This window comes from Hyperoodon ampullatus (assembly GCF_949752795.1).
Source record: "Hyperoodon ampullatus genome assembly, chromosome: 6".
Classification (NCBI taxonomy): Eukaryota; Metazoa; Chordata; class Mammalia; order Artiodactyla; family Ziphiidae; genus Hyperoodon; species Hyperoodon ampullatus.
Genome location: NC_136919.1, coordinates 9,458,778 through 9,484,336, shown reverse-complemented (window position 1 = coordinate 9,484,336; position 25,559 = coordinate 9,458,778). Strand labels below are relative to the sequence as shown.

The following is a 25,559-nucleotide window of genomic DNA, read 5'->3' as shown; positions in this document are numbered from 1 at the left end:
CTGATTTATCCTCAGAGAAGCTGGTGGTATCTGTTCAGAAGTCAGGCAGCTGGGCAGGAGAGTGTTCAAAGCTAACTTGAGAAGAGCAGGGGCCGGAGATGACTTGAGTTCTTGATCTGAGGAAAGGGTTCAGGGTTCCCTTAGCCAGTCCAGGTACGTGGAGCTTAGTTCAGGATATTTGCCCCAAGACGCTGGTTCTGCCTGTACGAGACTTTACATCGTTCACTTTAAATGCTCCGTTTGAATTGTACACTTTCTTTTTCCTTTTCGGAACCAGGAGCAATCCGCCATGCCTGAAGTCAAAGACCTTTCAGAAGCCTTGCCAGAGACGTCAATGGATCCCATCACGGGAGTGGGGGTGGTGGCTTCTCGGAACCGAGCCCCGACAGGCTACGACGTAGTAAGTCAAGATTCGCTGATTCGGCAAATAGTTATCTCCTGTGTTCAAGGCCCTCTGAACCCCGTGTGTAAGATGTGCTTCTTCTCTCAAGGAACTTAAAACAGGGAGGGAAGACGTCACCGATGGGAAGGCGTGGGGAGCGTCCTGCTTTGGGAGTAGATGACCTGAGCCCGTCTGGGCTGTTTCGTGGCCTTAGCTGGGTCACTTGACCTCTGTAATGGTCATCTTCACATGCTGTAAAATTAAAGGGTTGGATTAGTTGATTTCCAAAGTCATTTCCAGCTGTGACATTTCATGAAAAGGATCCACAAGTCTGAAAGACCCTTGGTTTGCTGTCACAGATTGTCCTACATGTATAAATGTCATAAACGTATTGACGTATGTTTATATAGCCCCTTACGGTTTACAAAGCAGTTTCCTACCCATGAACTCATTTGGCTCTCATGATTCCCTGGAGGCTGGGAGGGGAAGTCGCTTTCTCTCCACTGTGCTGATCAGGAGAACTCAAGCTCTGAGAAGGGAAGTGACGGAGCCCCAGCCCTTGGGAGTGGTGAATCAGGACCAGACCCCCTCCCAAGCCCAGGGCTCTCACTGACCACATCACTGCAGTATAGCAGAGAACTTGCTTTGCTTTTCAGCAGACATCTGTGGTGGTGTTCAGTAGTACCGGCGGCTGGAATTGTTTATTTTGGTTTTTCAGTAGGTAAATTCCGTTTTGGGTGAAGCTTAAAAAGTGCAGAGGAACTATTGGGAGGGTTTAGTTCACAGTGACTGTTGTCATGTGTTCTGAGCTTCTAAGGTGCTCTTATTTTCACTTTCCTCATTTTGTTTATGATGACATTTTATTCTTGCTCATTGAAAATGTGCACCAAGAATACATAAAAGAATACAACTCTCATCAGCCAGCATTGAAAACCTGGCACAGTGATTAGATCAGTGTCTGATGTCCCAGGAGTGGGAGGGATGCCATGCCTAGTCCAGAAGAAGCCCAAAGGCAGGGTTTCTCAACCTCGGCACTACTGACATTTTGGGCCAGATGATCAGAAAATAGTGTGTAGTCGGGCAGCATCCCTGGCCTCTTCCTACTAGATGCCAATAGCACACACCCCCGAGTCGTGACAACCAAAACCGTGTCCAGACATGGCCAGATGTCCCCAGGCGGAGGAGGTGGGCGGGCAAAATCAGCTCCCCGTGCGAACGGTGCGGTGCATTTTGCGTCAGCTCATGCCGGGCCCCGTGTGAGAAGGGGAAGCCTGGTAAAATGCTCCACATCACTTTCCCAACTGTTTGAAAGCTTATAAACATTTTAAAAGTGAAAGAATGGGGGAATCTTTTTTGACAAAGATTTGAGTCTTACCTGCTGCCTGACTTCAGAGCACTGTTTGAATGTATAACTTGCCATAAAGTAGAATCATTAGGTATGGCTTTGTGCCATAAAACTCCTGGGGAAGCTAATAAAAATGTTCCTGATTTGAGAAGCCCAAGTGTCTTTTGATGAATTAGATATGAAGCAGTGAGGCGTGAATCAGGTCAGGGGCTTGGTACGTGCCATCCCTGGGAGGACTGGCTCCGCGGTGGCTCTCTGGGGGCGGGGGGTGCCTGGGGGTGCCTGGGGTGTGGCCCAGGTCTTCTCGCTGTTCCCTCTTGTGGATCTGTGTCTTTAACATTCTGCTTGTACCTTCGGGGTCACCGTGAATGCTTGGCTAGTGGGCAACAGATGGCCTTTGATAGTCTGGTTTTCTGAAAGTCTTGGTAAGTCTGACAGGAGCAGAATCTATCCCTATCATTTTCTCCTAACATCTAGCTCAGGGCAGAAGAGCGCAGTGTCAAATGAGTTAGATTAATAAGCACATTTCATGATGAGGCTGTACCAGGCATTATCATGAAAGGTGAGCAGGGCAGGAGGCTCCAGAGGGTCAGCCCGGCAATTACCCAGCCCCTGCATGCCGAGGCAGAGTGTCCGAGCTCCCTCCGAAAGCCCTTTCAGGGAGGGGGGCGGGAGTCCTCTCTTTGGACTGACCGCTGGACTCTTCCCAGATAAGCACCTGCTTCCTCAGAGGTCTGACCCTGAGTTCAAGGGGAATGAGGGAAGGCACGGGGTGGGCAGGCAGGGAGGCACTCCCCATTCCTCTTATCCGGAGGAGTGTCGTGTGAGGTCCACATCCAAACCGAAGTGCGAGGCGTTGGGTGGTGGCTGGGCTGCAGAGAGATGCTGAGACAGAAGTGTGGTGGCTGAGGAAGCTGTGCTGCGGACTGTGGCCAGGCCTCTCTCTGTCGCATCTGCCAGAGGATTAATCCCTCCCTGTGTGCAGGGCACGTTAAGTACCGTGACACGCAGCCCCGAGAGCTAGGTGCTAGACGGGCTGCTGACCCTCGATGGTACAACCACTTTAAAATGAGCAGAGGCCCTGTTGTTGCTTGAAGTAAAAGATGCCAAGTGTTTGTTTATAAAAATTTAATTTTGTAATTTCTCTGCAGGTCAGGGGAAGCTTCCTAGGCTAGGGGGCTGGGGATTATTTGCTAAACTTCTCAATTTATTGTCCCTATTTCTGCAGTCCCCTCTGACATAGCCTGCACTTTCTGCCCCTCAGCCACGCTCTCAGATCTGGGAGCGACTGGGGTTTCCTGCCCTCAGAGGGCGGGTGGGTCTCGTGTGTCCACAGTCTCTGGTAGGATGACTCTGTGTTGTAGATGCGTGGTGGCACGTGCTGTTTTATCATATGTGATGGGCAGGTTTCAATGAATCGTGATGCCGTGGGAGCACTTCATGCTAAAACTCCTCTGCGCAAAATTAACCTTTGATTACCAGGTCCCTCTGGGATGTTGCCGTGTCTAAGGGCATCAAGCTGGACATCACCGATGACCACTGTTGGGTGTATTTCTGTGTATTTCCAGTGAAATACATCATACTTTTTACCTGCATTCTCTTGCCTTTCTCAGTGAGTGTTTACAACTCACAGACGAAAGCCACAACACTGTATTTGTGAGATGACTCTTTCTTTCCAAAAAGGAAATAGCTTCCTTTGATAATATACTTCTTGGTGACATAATTTCATATGATGATATACTTTTTTGGCAAAAACAAAACGTCAACAATACAGAGAAAGAATAATTAAACACTCCAGAGTGTTTTAATTTTAAGTTGTTTATTTGTCCAACCTATATTTTTGGGTACCTACCATGTGCTGTCTGTCTAGGAGCTGGGGGTATAGTGGTGAATGAAAACACATTCCTGCCTTCATGAGGCTTAAAGTCTGGATAGGCAGAAAGACAATTAAATGATCATACAAGTAAATGTAAGATAAAATTGTGATAAGTGCTTTGAAGGGAACTCCTAAAAGACTGTTCCATCTTTCAGATCTAGCTTTCCAGATCTCCCCATTTTTCTTGCTAAGTCCCGGATTGTGACAACACGACCCTCTCCAGCTTAACTTCTAGAAGTTGCTCCCTTTTTTCCATACCTTGAGGCCTGCCCAGTGTCTCTCCTCCAGCTTTTCCTGAGCCTTTCCCAGGGCACCGGCTCAAGTGTGCTTGGGGTCCTTCGGCTCTGGCCTTCTCCCCTGCCACCACACTGCACCATTTTTGTTGGTGACATCTGTGAGGTCGCCCTTGTCTGGGTGCATCTCCCCCGCTAACCTGGCAAGGCTGCTCCCCTCTTCCTGGCCTGAGTGGGGATGGACACTGCTTTTCCTTCCACTCCCTTGTTCTGTGACCTTCCATGGTTTCCCACAGAACAGCTGAGACCAGAATTACTTTTCATGAGACTTTTCTGGAGCTCTGAGGATGATGGGAACAAGAGAGTGAGGCTCAGAGAATATTGCTGCTGAGGCCCAGGTCCGTCCTCCAACCCCTCCCTGCCCGGCCTCTGCCTTGCTGTTGGCTACGTTCATTCTACCTAACGGCGTTTACAATTGCCATGTGTAGGGGCCCCGCCAAATTGAGTCTTGGCCTCAGAGAGCCTAGGAGACTTTTGTTGTTGTTGTTGTTGTTTTGTTTTGTTTTGTTTTGCCGTGCACGGGCCTCTCACTGTTGTGGCCTCTCCTGTTGCGGAGCACAGGCTCCGGACGCGCAGGCTCAGCGGCCATGGCTCACGGGCCCAGCCGCTCCGCGGCATGTGGGATCCTCCCGGACCGGGGCACGAACCCGTGTCCCCTGCATTGGCAGGTGGACTCTCAACCAATGCGCCACCAGGGAAGCCCTAGGAGACTTTTTTTTTCTTTTTCTTCACTGCAATCTAAGACCTCCTTCATTCCCTTCCTGAGAAACCCCACCTGACACACAGGCGTCTTTCGGCACAGTGACTCTGAAGTGACAGATTATCCCCTAGTTCAAGGACTGTTTCCAGATGTCCACGTTGGGGATTCTCAAGCTTTCATGGGCCTCATTCCTCTGGGGGACCCCACGCCCCAGATTCCTGCTGCAGTAGGTCTGGGGTGGGGCTGAGAGTTTGCATTCTAACCAGTTGCCAGGTGATGTTGATGCTGCTGGTTCAGAGGCCACACTTTGAGAACTACTGCTCTAAGTTAAGTCATTCTTAAATAATCTGTACACGTGGTCACCACAAGTCTATCTCAGGAAGTGCTGTGCTAGCTTTTCCTGTTATTTTTTGGCCTCTCCTGATTTAAAGTTTAGAAAGTCTCAGGGGATGTCGTGTTGTCACAATCCGGGACTTACGTTTGTGAGGTTTTTTTAAAAAACATGTTTTAAAAATACAAATGGGATGGTACTATTTATACTGTCGTAACTTAAAAAAATATATTGTGGGCATAGCTCTATATCAGTCTATAGAGATAGATCGCATCCTCTTAATAATGCATATTTTATTGTCTGGCTGTACCAAAATTGGGCTAATAATCCCATATTGAAGGACATGAGTTTGTTTCCATTTATCGTTTTTAACGTGATAAACAACATCCTTGTGTATGTATTTTGGTGTGGTCACCCTGTTGGTGCCATAGAATAATTTCATAGGTTGGAATTACGGGGTCAGAGTGTTCACATTTTAAACTTGCTACGTATTGCCAGTGCCTTCTAGAAATGTTGTGACCTTTTGTCAGTTTCTGTTCTCACTCAAGCAAGTGTTCAGTAAAGTGAAATTTGGGGGCTGAATTGACCAGGTTGCCCCCCTCCCCTGCCCCAGGCTCAGCGCCCAGCTTCCTGTCACCGGCCCTCCTCTGGGCCAGGCAGACCTCTAGGGACGAGGGCCTGGATTGTATGTTGTTTCAGTGGTAGCCGTGGATCTTCTCCCCAAGAGCTTCCTCCTCTTGGGTAAACCGAGAAAGGACAGATATCCAGGTCCTTTAACTGGGCGCACGTGCTCTCAGCGTGTCTTCCTGTCTCACTTCCTTCTACTCACTTCTCCTCCCGCCTCACCGAACCTCTTACTTTCTCATATTCAGAATAAGGAGCAACTCTGTACCATCAAACCCTTGAACCCACTTTTCCCATATTTTCAAAATTCCTGTCCTCCCCTGCATTTTGGATAAAATTTTCCCTATCTTTCAGAACCCACTTTGAAAACTCCTTGGTGAAGCTTTTTCTGATGTTATGCGTTCGTTTATTGCTTCACGCAGTGGCTTCACAGATGTTTGTTGACCACCTACTATTGTGCAAGGCCCTGGGAATTCCAGTGTCCTGGGAGGGGTTCCATCAGGTGAAAGGCGAGAGATGAGGAAGGGTGGGTAGGTGAGGCTGGATCACCCCAGAATGTTGTCAGCTACACGAAGGCATTGGCCACGCTGAGGGTGGTAGGAGACACGAAAGGACTTTAAGAAAAAGGTTCTTAGGTTCGTGTTTTTAAAAGTTTCCTTGGTGTGTACAGGAAGAGAAATAATTGGAGGGCGTAGGTACTGAGGCAAAGGGCTGAGTTTGGAGGCTCTGTATTGAGGTCGAGTGAGAGGGTGGAAGCCTAACCCGTTAACAGTGGATCGATCTGAGGGACATGGAAACATGGGGCATGGGGACCCGAATACATATTCTTTCACAGAAAAGAAATGGGTTGAATGTTGAGAGATGGGTGCAGAGGTGAGGAAAGGGAAGGACCAGAGTGACACGAGGGTGTCTTGCCGGGCAGCTGGGTGGATGTTGATGCTTTCTGTTGAGATAGGAACATGGACAACCAGGTGGGTTGAGGGTGGAGGAGGACCGTTGGTTCGGTTTTGGACACGCTGAGTTTGAGGTGCTTGTGTGATGTCTGGGTGGGGATGTTGAGAGACCCTGTGTCTGAAGGTCTGGGGAGATGCCTGAGTGTTATCATCACATGGGGCAGAGACCGTAGTGTCGTGGAGATGGTCCTGTCGTATCAGACTCCTCGTCAGAGTCCCCTGGAGCATCAGTGATGAGGGATGGTTGGGAAGGAGGCACTCAGAAGAGGGCTGGGGCTGAGCATCCAGAGAGGTAGATGGAAAATTAGTAAGAAACTGGAGGAAAATGAGTATTTCTAGAAGAAGAGGTGGTCAATAATAGTCAGAGTTCACTAAGGGGTAAATAAAATGAGGCTGAAAGCTTACTCTTGGGTTCAGTAACAAGAAGGTACTTGTGAACTTGGTGGTAGGCTCAGAAGCAAGACTGGAGTGGATTTGAAAGGTCCACCTGAAGTGGGAGGTGAGAGTGCAGATGGCCTTTAAAGGAGGGAGGGTGGCAGCTGGAGGACGATATGGGATCAGGAGTCTTTTTTCCTTTGTTAAAGGTAGGCAGGTGTTGAGGATGTTTAGTTGCTGATGGGAAGGAACCAGCAGTGAGGAGGGTTGACGATATAGGAGAGAGAGGGGCTGTCTGATGAAGCAAGGCCCCTGAGGGGGCCGAGGACTTGGTGTCCAGAGCCTGGTCAGAGAAAAGCCCAGGAAGTTGTGTTTGTGTTGCTCTTGTTCCTTGCCGGCGCTGCGTGCTGGAAAGCCAGCCTTGGTCGTGGCCTCTGACAAGCAAGTGGGCCTCCGAGGGCCATGCACGGACCAGGCATCCCCTAAGTCTCCACTTCCCATTTCTTCTGTGCTTCTTCTCCCCCCACCTCGTTTCTCTCAACACTCCTGTTTATTTCTGAAACTAATTAGACAGCAAAACATTTCTTAAAAACTGCTGGTCCTGTATGGTTTATATATTTGGGATTTCCTAAATAATTGCAAGTTTCAAATGCTTGAACTGCCAAATGAGAGGGTCTTTGGGGGTGCTAGGAGTGATCAGCTCCCCTCTGGGCCTGTGGGCTGTGTCTAGGGGCATAGAGAAGGATAAGTTTAAAATTCTAAACCCGCACATGAGGTCCTGCCTACCAAAGTGGAGAAAGAAAAAAATAATCCACTAAATGCTGAAGCTGATTCAAGCAAGTTGGTATTTTTGTATAGAACTCAAGAAAATTTTTTAAAAATCAATAAAAAGTATGTGAAGATAGGAACGGTATCTTATTAAAAATATATGGTAGATATCAAGTGGGAGTTGTAGGACATAACCATCTGTCCGGTCTGATCACAGCTGTCACATGAGTCTCCAGAAAGCTGAAGTTGTGTGGGAGGCCCGAGCCGGGCAGGAAGACCACCCTGCTCCTGTGGCCGGAGGACGGGAGAGCCGCCCCTCCTGAAGCTCTGGTTCATGAAGCAGATGCAGGAGCAGGTGTGGCAGCCTCCTCCCGCTGCCCCTGGCTCCCTCCCCATGTGGCTTCGCTGTCCAGGCCTGCTCCCAAGGGCGGAAATGACCGCAGACGAGTCCCAACTCACCCACTGGTTTATTTTCAGAACCAGAGCTAGTTTTGATAAAAGGCACCAGGTGTTCCTCTCTTTTGTTTTGTGAGAAAATACATGAAACTGAGATTTACTGAAAACACGGAAAATGGTCTTATGACCAGCCCTTGGGCCTTTGTTTCCTGTGGCGTGGATTAGCAAGCTTCGATAACAGCATTGTCCCTGCACCTTCCCCTGTGCCCTGCAGAACCCTGGCCTCGGGCAGTGGAGCCACGCTGGGCAGGACGCACATGGACCACTTACACGTGCACATGCCTGGCTTCCCGGAGGGGTGCATGAGGCAAACATTGCTGCTGTCAGGATGACTCTGAGATCATGGCTTTAAATTGCCTCCTTCTAAGTGTCTCTGCCCCACCAACTATGAATTTTGATTTTGACCCAAAGACTTTACTCTCCCTAATGACTTGTTCCATGGTTGGTTCATTTGGAAAGGGGAGAGGACTTGGGGAGCACTGTAGTGTTCTGGCACTCCCTCCTGCTCGCTGAAGCCTCCCATTCATTATGAGAAAGGCTCCTGACAAAAACCCTCAAGTAGTGGATTAATGGGAAAGAGGAGGGACTTGCTTTAATCTTCCATTTTTTTCAATTGAACTTTTTATTTTCAGATAATCATAGATTCACATGCAGTTGTAAGACATAATATATAGGGAGATCTTGTTTGTACCCGTTTCCCCCCAATGGTAATATCTTACAAACTCTAGTACAGCATCACAACCAGGATATTGACACGGATACAGTCAAGATACAGAACATTTCACTTTTAAAATGTACCTGGGGGCTTCCCTGGTGGCGCAGTGGTTGAGAGTCCGCCTGCCGATGCAGGGGACACGGGTTTGAGCCCCGGTCCAGGAAGATCCCACATACCGCGGAGCGGCTGGGCCTGTGAGCCGTGGCTGCTGGGCCTGTGCGTCCGGAGCCTGTGCTCCGCAACGGGAGAGGCCACAACAGTGAAAGGCCCGCATACCACAAAAAAAACAAAATGTACCTGGGATTTTATTTTTGTTTGGGTGTGGTGAGGCCTACAGATCAGGAGAAAACTGCCATTGAAAAGAGAGTTTGTTTTCACAGTGCAAGAGGAGGGGGCTTCCACGCTATGCAGGGCCACATGGGGAAGCACCAGCGTTGGTCAGCAGGCAGAGGGAGCAAGGGGAAAGTGTGGGCCAGAGCCTTTATTGTGGTTTCTGTGGGAAAGGCAGAGCAAGGAAGGGTAAGGAGATTTAGGATTGTCCTAATAATTTCAGCGTGCTCTGGGCTATAAGGGTGGCCTCTAGTTGTCACATATCTGGCCTTGGGGTGATTTAGGGCAGGAGGGTAGTGTTTCAGACTGAAGGAGCCTGAGAAAGGGGACAGGTGGGCATATGGCCTCAGGATTGGTTGGTTTGCATATCGGAAGTGTGCAAATTGTGTTCTGTCTCTAGGAATTAACTAACCTTCTCCTTAACCAGTGACAACCACTAATTTGTTCTCCATTTCTATAATTTTGTCTTTTCAGGAGTGTTATATGAATGGAATCATATAGCATGTAATCTTTTGGAATTGGTTTTTTCATTTTCAAAAACTCAGCGTAATTCTCTGGAGATTCATCTAGAGAATCTATTGCATGTATCAATAGTTTGTTCCTTTTTATTGCTGAATAGTATTAATTGATACTACTGCACTGCAATTTGTTTAACCATTTACCCATTGAAGGACATCTTGGTTGTTTCTAGTTTGGAGCTATCATGATTAAAGCTGCTATAAATACTCGTTTACAGGTTTTGTGTTAACATAAGTTTTCATTCCTCCAGGATAAATGCCTAGGAGTACAATTGCCGGTCATATGGTAGTTGCATATTTAGTTTTTAAAGAAAATGCCAAACTACTATCCTGTGTGGCTGGTAACATTTTACATTTCCACCAGTTATTACGCATCTTTTCCAGCATCTGTTATTGTCAACATTTTTTTATTTTAGCCATGCTGATAGGGTTTTAGTAATAACTCGTTTGGCTTTAATTATATTCCTTTAGTGGCTAATGACATTGAACATCTTTTCATCGGCTTATTTGCTGTCTTTATTTCTTCGGTGAAATGTTGCTTCATGTCTTGCTCATTTTCTAATGGGATTGTTGAGTTTTAAGAGTTCTTTGTATATTATAGATATGAGTCTTGCTAGTTAAGTGGTTTGGAAACATTTTCTTCTAGTCTGTACTTGTCTTTTTACCTTAGCAGGATCTTTGCAAAGCAGAAGTTTTAAATTTTGATGAAGTCCAATTTGTCAGTTTTTCTATTTATCAGTCATGTTTTTGGTGTCAAGTCCAAGAACTCTTAGCCTAGCCCAAGAATTCTTAGCTTAGCCCTAGATCCTGGAGATTTTCTCTTATTTTTTTCCTACAAGTTATATAGTTTTACATTTCACATTTAACTCTGTGATACATCTTGACTTAATTTTTGTACAAGGTATGGATTTAGGTCAGAGTTATTTTTCCCCCTGTGCATGAACAGCTGCTCCAGTACCATTTGTTGAAAGTTGAATTGCTTTTGAACCTTTGTAAAAAATCAGTTGGGCATATATGTGTGACTCTCTATTCAGTTTTATTCTGTGTGTCCAGCCCTCTGCCAGTACCACACAGTATTGATTGTTGTAGCTTTACAATAAGTTTTGAAATTGGATTAAATGATTCCTCCGACTTTATTCTTCATTTAAGAAATTGTTTTAGCTATTCAAGTTCCTTTGTCTTTCCATGTAAATTTTAGAATAATCTTATTGGAATTTAGATGGGAATTAATGTTTAAAAGGGACTGTGGGACTTCCCTGGTGGTGCAGTGGTTAAGAATCCTCCTGCCAATGCAGGGGACATGGGTTTGAGCCCTGGTCCGGGAAGAGCCCACATGCCGTGGAGCAACTAAGCCCGTGTGCTACAACTACTGAGCCTGCACTCTAGAGCCCAAGAGCCACAGCTACTGAGCCCGCATGCCACAACTACTGAAGCCCGCGTACCTAGAGCCCGTGCTCCGCAACAAGAGAAGCCACCGTGATGAGAAGCCCACACACCGCAACAAAGAGTAGCCCGTGTTTGCCACAACTAGAGAAAGCCCACGCGCAGCAACGAAGACCCAATGCAGCCATAAATAAATAAATAAATAAATGGACTGTGGACCAACATGGGGGTGGTCCCCTATACCAACAACAAGCAGTTCTCAGACACCAGCTGTAGGTGTCCTACAGTTCAACAGTTATGACACTGTCTACCCGGAGATAGCGTCAGAGTCCATAGGTTAAGGGCTCAGTCCCACAAGACTGCCCCTTCCCAACTTCAGACACTGATCACCAGCCCAGGTTGTCACCTGTGTGTCTGACCAACTGGCTGTAGTTCAGGGGTTCCAATGACCCCCTCCTTAGGTTCAGTTAATTTGCTAGAGTGGCTCACAGAACTCAGAGAACATTTTACTTACTAGGTCTTTGGTTTATTATGAGAGGATATAACTCAGGAACAGCCAGATGGAAGAGATTTATAGAGCAAGGTATATGGAAAGGGTGAGGAGCTTCCATGCTGTCTCTCCCAGCATGCCACTCTCCCCAGATCTCATGTGTTCATCAACCTGGAAGCTCTCCAAACCTCATCCTTTGGGGTTTTTATGGATGCTTCATTACATGGGTATGATTGATTAAATTATTGGCCATTGGTAATTGAGTCAACCTCCAGCTCCTCTCCCCTCCCTGGAAATCAAGGGGTAGGACTAAAAGTTCCAACCCTTTATTCACGGTTGGTTCTCCTGGCAACCAGTCCCCATCCTTAGGTGCTTTCCGGAAGTCACCTTATTAACATAAACCCAGTTGTGGTGGAAAGGGGCTTGTTACGAATAACAAGACACCCATTTCACTTTTATGGCTCTGAAGTGATTTCAGGAACTAAGGACAAGAGACCAAATATGACAAAAGATGCTCCCATTGCTCTTATCCTTCAGGAGATTCCAAGGGTTTTGGGAGCTGTGAGCCAGGAACTGTGGGTAAAGACCAAATATATATTCCTTATTATAAATCATATTATCACAATGTTAAAATTGTACATCAATTTGAGGAGAATTCCCATGTTTATTATGTTGTGTCTTCCGATTCATGAGCATAGTATGTCTCTCCATTTATTTAGTACTTCTTTGATTACTTTCAGCAGCATTTTGTATGTTTCAGCAGACAAGCTTTATACGTGTTTTGGTTGCTTTAAGCCTGAATGCTTTATTTTTTATTTTGAGCAATTGTAAATGGAATTGTATTTTTAATTTTAAAAAATTTTTATTTAATTAATTAATTTTGGGGGGGCTGTGTTGGCTCTTTGTTGTTGCTCGCTGGCTTTCTCTAGTTGTGGTGAGCGGGGGCTACTCTTCCTTGTGATGGGCAGACTTCTCATTGCGGTGACTTCTCTTGTTGCGGAGCAAGGCTCTAGGCATGTGGGCTTCAGTAGTTGTGTCACACAGGCTCAGTAGTTGTGGCTCCTGGGCTCTAGAGCGCAGGCTCAGTAGTTGTGGTACACGGGCTTAGTTGCTCTGTGGCATGTGGGATCTTCCCGGACCAGGGCTCAAACCCATGTCCCCTGCATTAGCAGGCGGATTCTTAACCACTGTGCCACCAGGGAAGCCCTGTATTTTTACTTTTGATGTCTGTGTGTCTGTTGCTATTATATATAGAAATAAGACTGATTTTTTGTATGTTTATCTTTGCTGATCTCACTTCTGTATGTTTATCTTTGCTGAATTTTGCGACCTTGCTGAACTCACTTATTGGTGTATATTCCTTGGGATTTTCTATGTAGACTGTCATGCCATACTTTCTTCCTTTCAGGCCTGTATGCCTTTTATTTCCCTTTCTTGCCTTATTGTAATGGCTAGAACTTCTAGCACTGTGTTGCGTAAGAGTGGTGAGAGTAGACATCCTTGCCTTATGCCTGATCATAGAGGGAAAGCATTCAGCCTTTGACCATTCAGTATAACATTAGCTGTAGGTTTCTTTTTTTTTTGGTGGTACATGGGCCTCTCACTGTTGTGGCCTCTCCCGTTGCGGAGCACAGGCTCCGGATGTGCAGGCTCAGCGGCCATGGCTCACGGGCCTAGCCGCTCTGCAGCATGTGGGATCTTCCTGGACCGGGGCACGAACCCGTGTCCCCTGCATCAGCAGGTGGACTCTCAACCACTGCGCCACCAGGGAAGCCCGTTTTCTTTGTAGATGCTCTTTATCAAGTTGAGAAATTTCCTTTCTGTTTCTGTTTTTCTAAGAATTTTTATTATGAATGGGTATTGAATTTTATCAAATGCCTTTTCTGTATTGATTGATATATCATGTGATTTTTTTTTTCTTTAGCCTGCTAACATGGTGAATTACATTGATTTTTGATTAATGAACCAGACTTGCATCCCTTGAATAAGTCCTACTTGGTCATGGTGTATAATTATTTTTTATATATTGCTGAATTTTCTTTGCTAATATATTTTTAAGAATTTTTGAGTCTGTATTCATGAGGGATATTGATCTGTAGTTTTCCTTTTTTTGTACCATTTTAATGTGGTTTGGTAATATTAGATTCATAAAATGAATTGAAAAGTGTTCCCTTTTCCATTTTCTGGAAGAGACTGTGTAGAGTTGCTGTTAATAAAATGTTAACTAGGATATAAACGTTAGGTAGAATTCTCTAGTGAGATCGTCTGGACCTGGAGATTTATTTTTTGAAAGTCTTAAAATGATGAATTCAATTTTCTTAGTAGTTACAGGGCTATTCAAATAATCTGTTTCATGTTGGGTAAGTTTTGATAGTTTGTGGTTTTCAAGGAATTGATCCATTTCAACTAAGTTGTCTATGTGTGTAGAATTGTTCGTAGCATTCCTTTATTATCCTTGTGATGTCTGTAAAGTCTATAATAATACTCTGTTTCTGATATTGATAATTTGTGTCTTCTCTCTTTTTTCTTTATCAGTTTTCCTAAAAGTTTGTCAATTTTATTAACATTTTAAGAAATGTTGTTTCATTGATTTTTTCTGTATTATTGTGTTTTCAATTTCATTGATTTCTACTTTTATCTTTATTATTTCTTTCTTTCTGCCTGCTTTGAGTTTATTTTTCTCTTTTTCTAGATTCTTGAGGTAGGAGCTTAGATTATTGATTTGAGTCTTCCTCATTTCTAATATATGCATTTAGTGCTATAAATTTCCCTCTCAGCACTGCTTTAGCTATGTCCCACAAATTTTCATATGTTTTATTTTTCTTTTTGTTTTCGTTCTGTCCAGTGTATTTTTAAATTTCTCTTTACACTTCTTTGACCCACGGATTATTTAGAATTGTGTTGTTTAGTTTCCAGACATTTAGAGATTTCACTGTAATCCTTCTGTTATTGATTTCTAGTTTGATTCCATTGTGATTGGAGTACACACTCTATATGATTTCAGTTCTTTTAAATTTGTTGAGGTTTGTTTCATAGCCCATGAAATGGTCTATTTTGGCATGTATTCATGGTTACTTGAAAAGACTGTGTACTCTGCTATTACTGAGTGGAATTTTCTTTAAATATCAATTAGACCCTTTTGGTTGGTAGTGCTGTTGTGTTCCTCTGTATCCTTGCAGATTTTCTGTTCACTTATTCTATTAATTTTTGAGAAAGGGAAGTCCCAACTGTGAATTTGGAATTGTCCTTTTTCCTTTCAGTTCTAATAGTTTTTGCTTCACACATATTTTTCAGCACTGTTGTTTGGTGCATACACATGTAGCGTTGCTATGTCTTTTTGGTATATTGACCATTTTATCATTATATAATGTCCCTTTCTGTCTGGTAATTTTCTTAGCTCTGAAGTCTATTTTGTCTCATATCAATATAGCTATTCCTGCTTCCTTTTAATTAATGTTTTCATGAAATATCTTTTTCCATACTTTTACTTTCAACCTGCCTATAGAATTATATTTGAAATAAGTTTCTTGTAGACAGCACATAGTTAGATCATGTTTTTAAATCTACTCTGCCAATCTCTGTCTTTTAGTTGGTATATTTAGACCATTTGTATTTAATGTAATTATTGATATGTTAGGGCTTAAAGCTGCCATTTTATTTTTTATTTTCTAGGGTTTTTTCCTCCTGCCTTCCTGTGAGTTACCTGAACATTTGTTAGAATTCCATTTTTAGCTTCTCTAAGTGTTTTTGAGTGTATTTCTCTGTATGGCTTTTTTAGAGGTTGCTCTAGGTATTACATTGTGTGTGTGTGTTTGTGTGTGTGTGTGTGTCTGTGTGTCTGTGTGTGTGTGTGTGTCTTATAACAATCTCCTGGTAACATCATTTTACTAGTTCAGGTGAAGTATAGAACACTTACTCTCATATATCTTTTTACCTTCTCTCATTTATAAATATAATTGTCTTAAATACTTCCTCTACATATATACAGAACCATATCAGAAAGTGTTGTAATTTTTGCTTCTACCATCAAACATAATTTAAAAAATTCAAGAGGAGAGGAAAGTCTATTTTATTTACTTATATTTTTGCTTGCCGCTTTTTTTCTTCCTTCCCAGTGTTTCAAAGTTCCTTCTTTTATCATTTCTTTTCTGTTTAGAGAACTCCCTTTCAGCCTTTATTTTAGAGTATGTCTGCTGGTGACACATTCTCTTAGTTTTTCTTTATCTGAGAGTGTCTTTATTTCTTGTTCATTCCTGAAGGATAGTTCACTGGACATAGGATTCTGGGTTGACAGTTCTTTTAGCACTTGAAAAATGGTGTGCCATTTCCTTCTGGCCACTATGATTTCTAATGAGAAATCTGAAGCCATTCTAGTTGTTCTTCCCCTATAAGGAAAGTGTCATTTCTTTCTCAAATCTTTAAAATTTTTTCTTTGTCCTAGTTTTTCAGAAGTTTGACAATGATGTGTCTTGGTATGGATTTATTTGGATTTATTCTGTTTGCAGTTTGCTTACCTTCTTGACTTTGTGGATTTATGCCTGTTGCAATTTAGGAAATTTTTAGCCATTATTTCAAATACTTTTTCAGCTTAACCCTCTTTCTCCTCTCCTGGAACTCTGATGACAGGAATGTTAAATCTTTTGTTACAGTCCCACAGGTCCCTGAGGCTCTGTTCATTTTTTGTTCAGTCTATTTTCTCTCTGTTGTTCATTCTAGGTAATTTCTATTCTGTCTCCCAGTTCACTGATTCTTTCTTCCCTGTCTTCCATTCTGCTGTTGAGTCCATCCATTTGGTTGATTTCAGTTGTTGTATTTTTCAGTTCTAAAATTTCAGTTTGGTTCTTCTTTTATTTTCTGTTTATTTGCGAGCCTTTCTATTTCTTTGCTGAGACTTTCTGTTTTTTCATTTGCTTCAAGCATGTTTGTAATTGATCATGAAGCATTTTCATGATGGCTGCTTTAAAATTTTTTTCAGATAATTCTGACATCTCTATCATCCTGACTTTGGCATATTGATTTTTTATTTTTATTCAGTTTGAGATCTTTCTCCTTCTTGGTGATTTTCTTTGATGAGTGAATTTTGATTGAAAACTGGAAATTGGGGGTATTATGCTACATGAGCCTGGATTTTTTTTTTTTTCCCCCTGCGGTACATGGGCCTCTCACTGCTGTAGTCTCTCCCGTTGCGGAGCACAGGCTCCAGACGCGCAGGCCCAGTGGCCATGGCTCACGGGCCCAGCCACTCCGTGGCACGTGGGATCCTCCTGGACCCGGGCACGAACCCGTGTCCCCTGCATCGGCAGGCGAACTCAACCACTGCGCCACCAGGGAAGCCCATGAACCTGGATTTTATTTAAACTTTCTATTTTAGCTAGCTTCTTTTGATACTGCTCTGATTCCTGCCAGCTAGGAGTAGTAGTCCAGTTTCCCCACTTGGTGACACCTAAGGAGGTGGGGCTCCTTGTTACTGCTGGATGGAGGTGGGAGCTCTAACTCCCTACTAGGTCTCACTTAAACCTTCCTGGTAGGAGTACCTCATTACAGCTCCCCTTGTGGCCTCCACTGGCATCACAGGGTTGGGGAGGTGGCCTTGGTAGATATTATGGTGAAAGTCCTGACTCCCCACCAGGCCTCTTCAACATCACCCCACCACAGGGAGGGGTGCCTCATTACTCCCTGGTGGGGATTAAAGTCCTGGCTCCCTACTTGGCCTTCCCTGGCACCATCTTGAGGTGTTGGGATGTCTTGTTACAGCCCAGAGAGGGTGGAAGGCTGGGCTCCCTACCCTGCTTTTGCTAGCATGGGTCAGGGTGTGGGCACCGTATTTTATGTGGTGTTTGGTTGGAGTAGATTTGTTACTGTCTAAAAGTTTCTGTCTTGCTAGGATTTTCCTTTGCCTAGAGAAAGCAGGCTTTTGCGGGGGGCTTGTTTTGGTCTGTCTGTTGCTGTTTCTGGGTTGCTGGCTTCTCTAGCTCCAAGCCAGGGATATGTCAAGCAGAAAGAAACCCAGGAACTCGCCACTGTGTTGTTCCTTGGGTCCCAAGGTCCCTAGCTGCTTACCTCCTTCTCTCACCTTTTCAGAGTCCACTTATGTTTGTTTCATATAATGTCCAGTGTTTTCAGTTGTACTTAGGAGGAATAGGGAAACGTATATCTACTCCATATTCCTGGAAGCAGAAGTCCTGGCTTGCTTTAATTTTATGTTAATTCAGGGTTAACTAGAGAATCTGTTTGTTTCTAAACCTGTCAGAAATCTTTCCAAAACATTTATGTTCCAGCCCTATTACGTATGTAGGCAGGAAATACTGTACTGCGCGCTTGTAAAATACAAGCTAGTTATTCCTTAATGCCTATGAGACTTGAAATGCTCAGGGCCACCTTTCTCAAATTATGTGGTCCACGTTTACAGTATTAAGAGGCTGTTTGTGTGAGGATGATGTGTGTCGGGAAGAGGGGATGTGACTGAAGTTGAGAACTGTGAGTGTTGAGCTATATTATTGAAAAATCAAGATTGCTAAAAGGGAGAGTCCGTGAGATGTCTCCAGAAAAGGGACGTGAGGCTAGGAGGAAGTATCTGCTTTGGTTCTTGATTAGGCAGACATCCAGGGGATCTAGCAACCAGTTCCATTAATTAACTAGCTATTTGTAAAGTATTGTTTTGTCTTTATAACAAGTAACTATTGTTAACAGTTTGGTCTATATCCTTCCAATCCTTTTTCTATGAATTTGCAAATGTCTAATATATAGAGAGAGGCTGTATAGTTGTGGTCAAAAGCATAGACTCTCTAACCCTCCAACCTGGGTTCAGATCTTGGCTCCGCCACTTACTGCTGTGTGACCTTTGTCAGCATACTCTACCTCTTAGAGCCTGAGTTCTCATCTCTAAAGTGGGGATTAATAACAGAACTTTCCCCAGAGAATTGTGGTGAGGATTAAATGAGCTAATAATGTTCATAAAGTGCCTAAAACAGTGACTGGCATTAGCTTGAGCTATGTAGCTGTTAGCATGTTATTGTTATGATTATTATTATTTGTACAAATGCTATACATAATATTCTTTGACTTCCCTCTTTTCCTAAACAATATATATAGGAAATCTGTCCATGTCATGTCTGGACAAATATATCAACCTCATTCTTTCTATTGGGTGTTTTCCACTGTATAGTAAGTAACTTGTTAACCACTGCTCTGCTAATGAAAACTTTTTATTTTTGCCTTTGCAAAGCAGTGCTGTGATAAGTATCCCTGTACATACATCTCTGGGTGTGTGCTGATGGATCAAAAGATATGTACATTTAAAATTTTAGTAGTTACCACCAGTAGCTTTTCAAAAATGCGTTACCAGTTTATATAAACTCCCAGTGAATGGTTTATAAAATGTTCTGTTTACCCTCATCCTTACCATCATTCTTTATTATCAGTCTTCTTATTTTTATTTTTCCAAACTAGGAGCTTGTGGTGTAAATTCGCAGTTCTGTTGCTAGTAATGAGGTTCAGCATCTTTTCATGTTTATTGGCCATTTGTGGGGTTTTTTTTTTTTTTTTGCGGTACGCAGGCCTCTCACTGTTGTGGCCTCTCCCATTGCGGAGCACAGGCTCCGGACGCGCAGGCTCAGCAGCCATGGCTCACTGGCCCAGCCGCTCCGCGGCATGTGGGATCTTCCCAGACCGGGGCATGAACCCGTGTCCCCTGCATCGGCAGGCGGACTCTCAACCACTGCGCCACCAGGGAAGCTCCCATTTGTGTTTTTTTAATTAATTTCCTGTCTTTACAGTTGACTTATTTGGTTGGCTTTTTCTTATTGATTTGTAGGATTCCTTCATCTATTCTGTTTATTAATTCTTTGCCTGTTATATTTGTTATGTATATTTTTCTCAGACCATCATTGTCTTTCAACTTTGTTCATAGTATCAAACTTGGTTTGTTCATCTAATCAAAGTTTTTCACTTTATGTAGTCACATCTGTCAAATTTTTTCTTTTTGGACTTAAAGGTTTAAAAGATCTGTCTAGATGCTAAAATTAGTAAGTAGAAGTTTTAGAAGAAACAGTATATTTACATAGTCTCAAAGTATCTCACAAAATACTAATTACAGAAGAATAAAAGTGGGGAAACCAAGCAGATACCACCTTAAGCAAGTGGTCCAAGTTAATGTTACCAGTAAGGAGACAAATCAATATCTAGTGCCTCTTGATATGATTATAAATGTTACATATATATGTGAGAGAGAGAGAAGAAGCAAATATGGTAAAATGTTAACATTTTAGGGAATCTGGGCAACGGGTATACAGGAATTCTTTTTTTTTTTTTTTTTGCAGTACGCGGGCCTCTCACTGTTGTGGCCTCTCCCGTTGCGGAGCACAGGCTCCGGACACACGGGCTCAGCAGCCATGGCTCACGGGCCCAGCTGCTCCGCGGCATGTGGGATCTTCCCGGACTGGGGCACGAACCCGTGTCCCCTGCATCGGCAGGCGGACTCTCAACCACCGCACCACCAGGGAAGCCCATACAGGAATTCTTTATATTATTTTTGTAACAACTCTAAATCTTAAATTATTTCAAAATAAAAATTTAAAAAATTGAAGACAGAAAAAGCCTGCCTATCCCAGGATTATAGAAATATTAGGCTTTATTTTGAGCCAATACTTCATCTTGTTTTGTTGATTTGGCTTTTTAAATATCCAGATTTTTATTTTGGGGTGTAGTATAAGGTGGGGTCTGACTTATTTTTTCCAGATGTGTAGCTGTGTTCTGAGCACCACCCCTCTACCTCTCTGATGTGCAACAGTTGTCGTAGGCTAGGTCGCTGCATATACTGCACAGGGCTGTGCTTTAGTCTGGCTAAAAGCTCATTTCCTGACCCAGAGGTGGAACTCAGCAGCTTCTTTTCCCTTAGGGATAGGGCCCTTATGTAGACAACACAGTACATGAGGCAGACAAAAATAAGCTGTATTATGGTCTCCTTCTGACCTCTGCCGACCCTCAGCCAGACCACCAGGGTTGAGGGGGAGATAGCTGATCTGGGGGATCCACAAGGAATGGTGGGTAGGCCTTGCCTGTAGGGCTGGGATGTGAGTCCCATGTGCCTTTTCAGTAGGTATAACAACAGCTACACTGCAGCAGGCCCAGGGCCAGGGGTAGCACCCCAGTTTGGTCAAATTATACCACTAACAAACAGCAAATTGTGCCCTTAACATTCAACCCTGGCTTTTGTGCTTAAATCTAAACTCCTGCATTATGACAGTGTTGCAACATCTTGCTTATAACTGGAAGCCTGCAGCCATCAACTCATTTAGGAAGCAGTTTGGTGATCATTCTTGTTGCAGGATGACATTTGCTTGAGCCCCAAAGAGGGGAATTTTCCAGACTATTTCTAGGCTCTCTTCCATTTCATTAATTTATTTAACCTATTCTTCTACAATAACACACTGTTTTAGTTATTGAAATTTTATAGCATGTGGATTTTTTTGAAGTTCGCAATTCCTTGATTTTCTAAAAATTGAGGTGAAATTAACCTTTTTTTTTGGGCAGTACATGGGCCTCTCACTGCTGTGGCCTCTCCCGTTGCGTAGCACAGGCTCCGGACGTGCAGGCTCAGCGGCCATGGCTCACGGGCCCAGCCGTTCCGCGGCATGTGGAATCCTCCCAGACCAGGGCACGAACCTGCGTCCCCTGCATCAGCAGGCGGACCCTCAACCACTGCGCCACCAGGGAAGCCCCGAAATTAACCATTTTAAAGTGAACAGCTCAGAGGCATTTAGTGCAATTACAGTGTTGTGCAACCATCACCTCTATCTAGTCCCAAAACATTTTGTCACCCCAAAAGAAAACCATGTACCCCTTAAAAAGTCACTGGCCTCCCCACTCCCAGTCCCTGGCAGCCACCATCTGGGTTCTGTCTCTATGGATTTACCTGTCCTGGATATTCTGTATAAATGGAATCATATAATGTATGACCTTTTTTGTTTGGCTTCTTTCACCCAGCATAATGCTTGCAAGGTTTTCATAGCATGTGTGATATCTGATAGAGTGATTTCCTTCCTTTCTGTTTTCATTTTTCAAAATTTTTGGTTATTACAACCTACTATCTGAAAGAACTTGAGAATCAACTTGTCAAATTCCACAAAATATTATGTTTCGACTCACAGTACAATGCACTGAGTTAAGTTGATTTGAGGGGAATCCATATATTTACAATATTGAATTTTCCCATCTAGGAACATGGTTTGCATTTCTATTTATTTAGGTCTTGTTTTATGTCCTTCAGTAAAGTTTTATAGTGTTCCTCGTATGTCATTTCAGTTCTGTATGTGCTTTGTTTCTAATGTAAATGGGTTGTTTTTAAATACAGCTTTATTGAGATAAAATTGATCTATACTGCATACATCTTAAGTGTTCAGTTTGATCAATTTTGATGTAGGTATGTATACATCTGTGAAACCATCATCACGGTCAAGGTGACGAGCGTGTCCACCACTGCCACAGACCATTCCTAAGACACCACTGGTCTACTTTCTGTCACTGTAGACTAGGTTGCATTTTTTAGAATTTTAGAGAAATTCTTTTTTTGGCCTGGCTTTTTTCTCTCGGAATTTTTTGTTTGAATTTTTTCTCTCAGAATAATTATTTTGAAATTCATCTCTATTGTTGAGTATATCAATAGTTTTTATTTGCTTGTTAATGAACAGTAAGTACGTCATTGAATACTTACATGACAGTTTGCTTGTTGATGATTATTTGGGTTGTTTCCAGTTTGGACTATTAAAAGTCAATCTACTCTGAACTTTCAGATACAAGTCTTTGTGTGGACATATGCTTTCATTTCTCTTGGGTAAATACCTAGGACTGGATGCTGGATTGAATGGTAGAAGTATGTTTAAACTTTTTAAGAAACTGCCAAACTGTTTTCTAAATTTTTATATCATTTTGCATTCCTACCAGCAGGACATTAGAGTTTAGTTGTTTCATATCCTTGTCCACACTTAATTTTTTCATTCTTTTTAATTTTAGCCATTCTAGTGTGTGCGTAGTGGCATTTGATTATGGTTTTAGTTTGCATTTCTCTGATCACTGATGAATTTGAGTATCTTACCTTATGCTTTTTTTTTTCATAAAGTTATTTATTTATTTATTTAATTTTTGGCTGCATTGGGTCTTCATTGCTGCACGCGGGCTTTCTCTAGTTGTGGCGAGTGGGGGCTGCTCTTCGTTGTGGTGTGTGGGCTTCTCATTGCGGTGGCTTCTCTTGTTGTGGAGCACAGGCTCTAGGCACGCAGGCTTCAGTAGTTGTGGCACGTGGGCTCAGTAGTTGTGGCTCGGGGCTCTAGAGTGCAGGCTCAGTAGTTGTGGCACATGGGCTTAGTTGCTCCGCGGCATGTGGGATCTTCCCAGACCAGGGCTCGAACCCATGTCGCCTGCATTGGCAGGCGGATTCTTAACCACTGCGCTACCAGGGAAGTCCAACCTTATGTTTTTTTGCCATTGGTATATCTTCTTTGGTGAAGTATCTGTTCAGATTTTTTTGCCCGTTTTTTAAATTGGGCTGTTTGTCTTACTATCCAGTTTGAAGAGTTCTTTGTATATTCGAAATATCAATACAAGTCCTTTGTTGGATATGTGTTTTACAAATATTTTCTTCCAGTCTCTAGATTGCCTTTTTATTTTCTTCACAGTATTTTTGAAAGGCAAAAGTTTTAAAGTTTCATGAATTCAGATTATTAATTTTTTCTTTTGTAGTTAGTGTTTTGTATTACATTTAAGAAATCTTTGCCAAATGCAGGTCAAGACTTTTCTTTATAATCTCTTCTAGAAGTTTTATGGATTTAGCTCTTACGTTTAGGTCAATGACTTATTTCAAGTTAATTTTTATATGTGTTATGATATAGGGATCAAGTGTCACTTTTACATATAGCTGTCAAATTGTTATAGCACCCTTTTTAAAAAAAAAAGATTATCCTTTCTTCATTGCATTGTTTTGGCACCTTTGTCAAAAATCAGCTAATCTTATATGTATAAGTATATTGCTCACTGTCTTCTATTCCATTGGTCTATATATCTATGTGCCAAAACCACACCCTTTGGTTATTGAAGCTTTATAATAATTTTCAAAATCAAGTAGTCCTCTAACTTTATTCTTTTTCAAAGTTATTTTGGTTATCGTAGGTCCTTTGACTTTTAATATAAATTTTAGAATCAGTATGTCAATTTCTACAGGAAAGGCCTGCTGGGATTTTGATTGGGGTTGTAGTAAATGTATGGATCAATGTGCAGAGAATCGACATCTTAACAGCACTGAGCCTTCAGATCCAATAACATGGTATATCTCTTCATTTATTTAAGTCCTCTTTAATTTCTCTCGTGAATCTTTTTTTAGTTTTCAGTGTAGAAGTCATGAAGAGCTTTTGCTACATTTTTCCTTAAGCATTTCATATTTTTGATGCTATTGTAAATGGTATTTATTTCCATTTTAATTCATTCTGTTTTAGAGAGGTAACAATTCATTTTTGTTTATTGACTTGGTATTCTGCAACCTTGATTAGTTCTTATGCTTTTTTTTTTTTTTAGTATTCCTTAAAATTTTCTTCATAGACCATCGTGTTGTCTGTGAATAAAAACAATTTTGCTTCTTCATGTTTGGTCTGTATGCCTTTTATTTATTTTTCTTGCCTTATTCACTGACTAGATCACTGGCTAGAACCTCCAGTGCACTATTGAGTTGAGGTGGTGAAGGCAGACATGCTTGCTTTGTTCCAGATCTTAAGAGAAAATCATTCAGTGTTTCACCACTTAATTATAGTGTTAGCTGTAGATTTTTTTGGTAGATAGTCTTTAACAGGATTAGGAAGTACCCTTCTAGAGAGTTTTTATCATATATGGGTGTTGAATTTTGTCAAACACTTTATCTGCCTCTATGTAGATGGTCATATGGTTTTTCCTTTTGTCTTTTATTATGATGAAATATACTGATTGACTTTCTTTAATTAATTTTTATTGGAGTATGGTTGCTTTACAATATTGTGTTAGCCTCCACTGCACAACAAAATGAATCAGCCATACACATACAGACATCCCGTCCCTTTACTGATTGACTTTTGGATGTTAAACCAAACTTGCATTTCTGGAATAAACCCCAAATGACATATTCTATTGTCCTTCCAATATATCATTAGATCAGTTTGGGAAAAATTTTTAAGACATTTTATATAGAGGTTCATGAGAAATATTGATTGTTCTGTGGTTTTCTTTTCTTATAATTTCTTTGTCCGGTTTTGGTATTAGGGTAATGCTGGAGTCATAGAATGAGTTGGAAAGTGTTCCTTCCTCATCTGTTTTCTGGAATAGTTAGTGTAGAATTGGTATTTTTTCTTCTTTAAGTATTTATAGAATTTACCAGTGAAGCTATCTGGACATAGGAGTGTTTTTAACTTCAGTTCAAGTTTTTAAATAAATATAATGCTATTTAAGTTACCTACTCTTCAATGAGCTTTGGTAATCTGTGTCTGTCAAGGAATTTTTCCATTTAAGTTTTCCAATGCCTGGGCATAAAGTTGTTTGTAATATCTCCTTATCTTTTTAAATCTCTGTGGGATCTGTAGAATATCCTCTTCTTCATTCCCAATAATGATAATTAGTATCAGCTCTCTTTTTTTCTTCCTTGGGCTGCCTGGGTTTTATTAATCTTCTCAAGAAACTAGCTTTTTTGGTTTTACTGATTTTTCTCTATTATTTTTGTTTTCTATTTTATTATCTTTATTCCTTCTACTTACTTTGGATTCAATATTTTTGTTTTTTATTTTTTTAAATAAATTTATTTATTTTTTGGCTGTGTTGGGTCTTTGTTGCCATGCACAGGCTTTCTTTAGTTGCGGTGAGCGAGGGCTACTCTTCTTTGTTGCGGTGCGTGGGCTTCTCACTGCGGTGGCTTCTCTTGTTGTGGAGCACGGGCTCTAGGCGCGTGGGCTTCAGTAGTTGTGGCACATGGGCTCTACAGCACAGGCTCAGTAGTTGTGGCGCATGGGCT

The 25,559-nt window shown here is 42.4% G+C and overlaps 1 protein-coding gene across 1 annotated transcript in view; it reads left to right on the top strand.

Moving 5' to 3' along the window:
• Nucleotides 1-25,559, top strand: part of MVB12B (multivesicular body subunit 12B) — a gene marked incomplete at both ends in the record, with an annotated part of 189,834 nt that overhangs the window by 13,005 nt on the left and 151,270 nt on the right. The window contains one exon of the mRNA XM_079705982.1: nucleotides 278-400. Coding sequence (XP_079562108.1) covers nucleotides 278-400 — 123 coding nt within the window. The remainder of the gene's footprint in view (nucleotides 1-277; nucleotides 401-25,559) is intronic.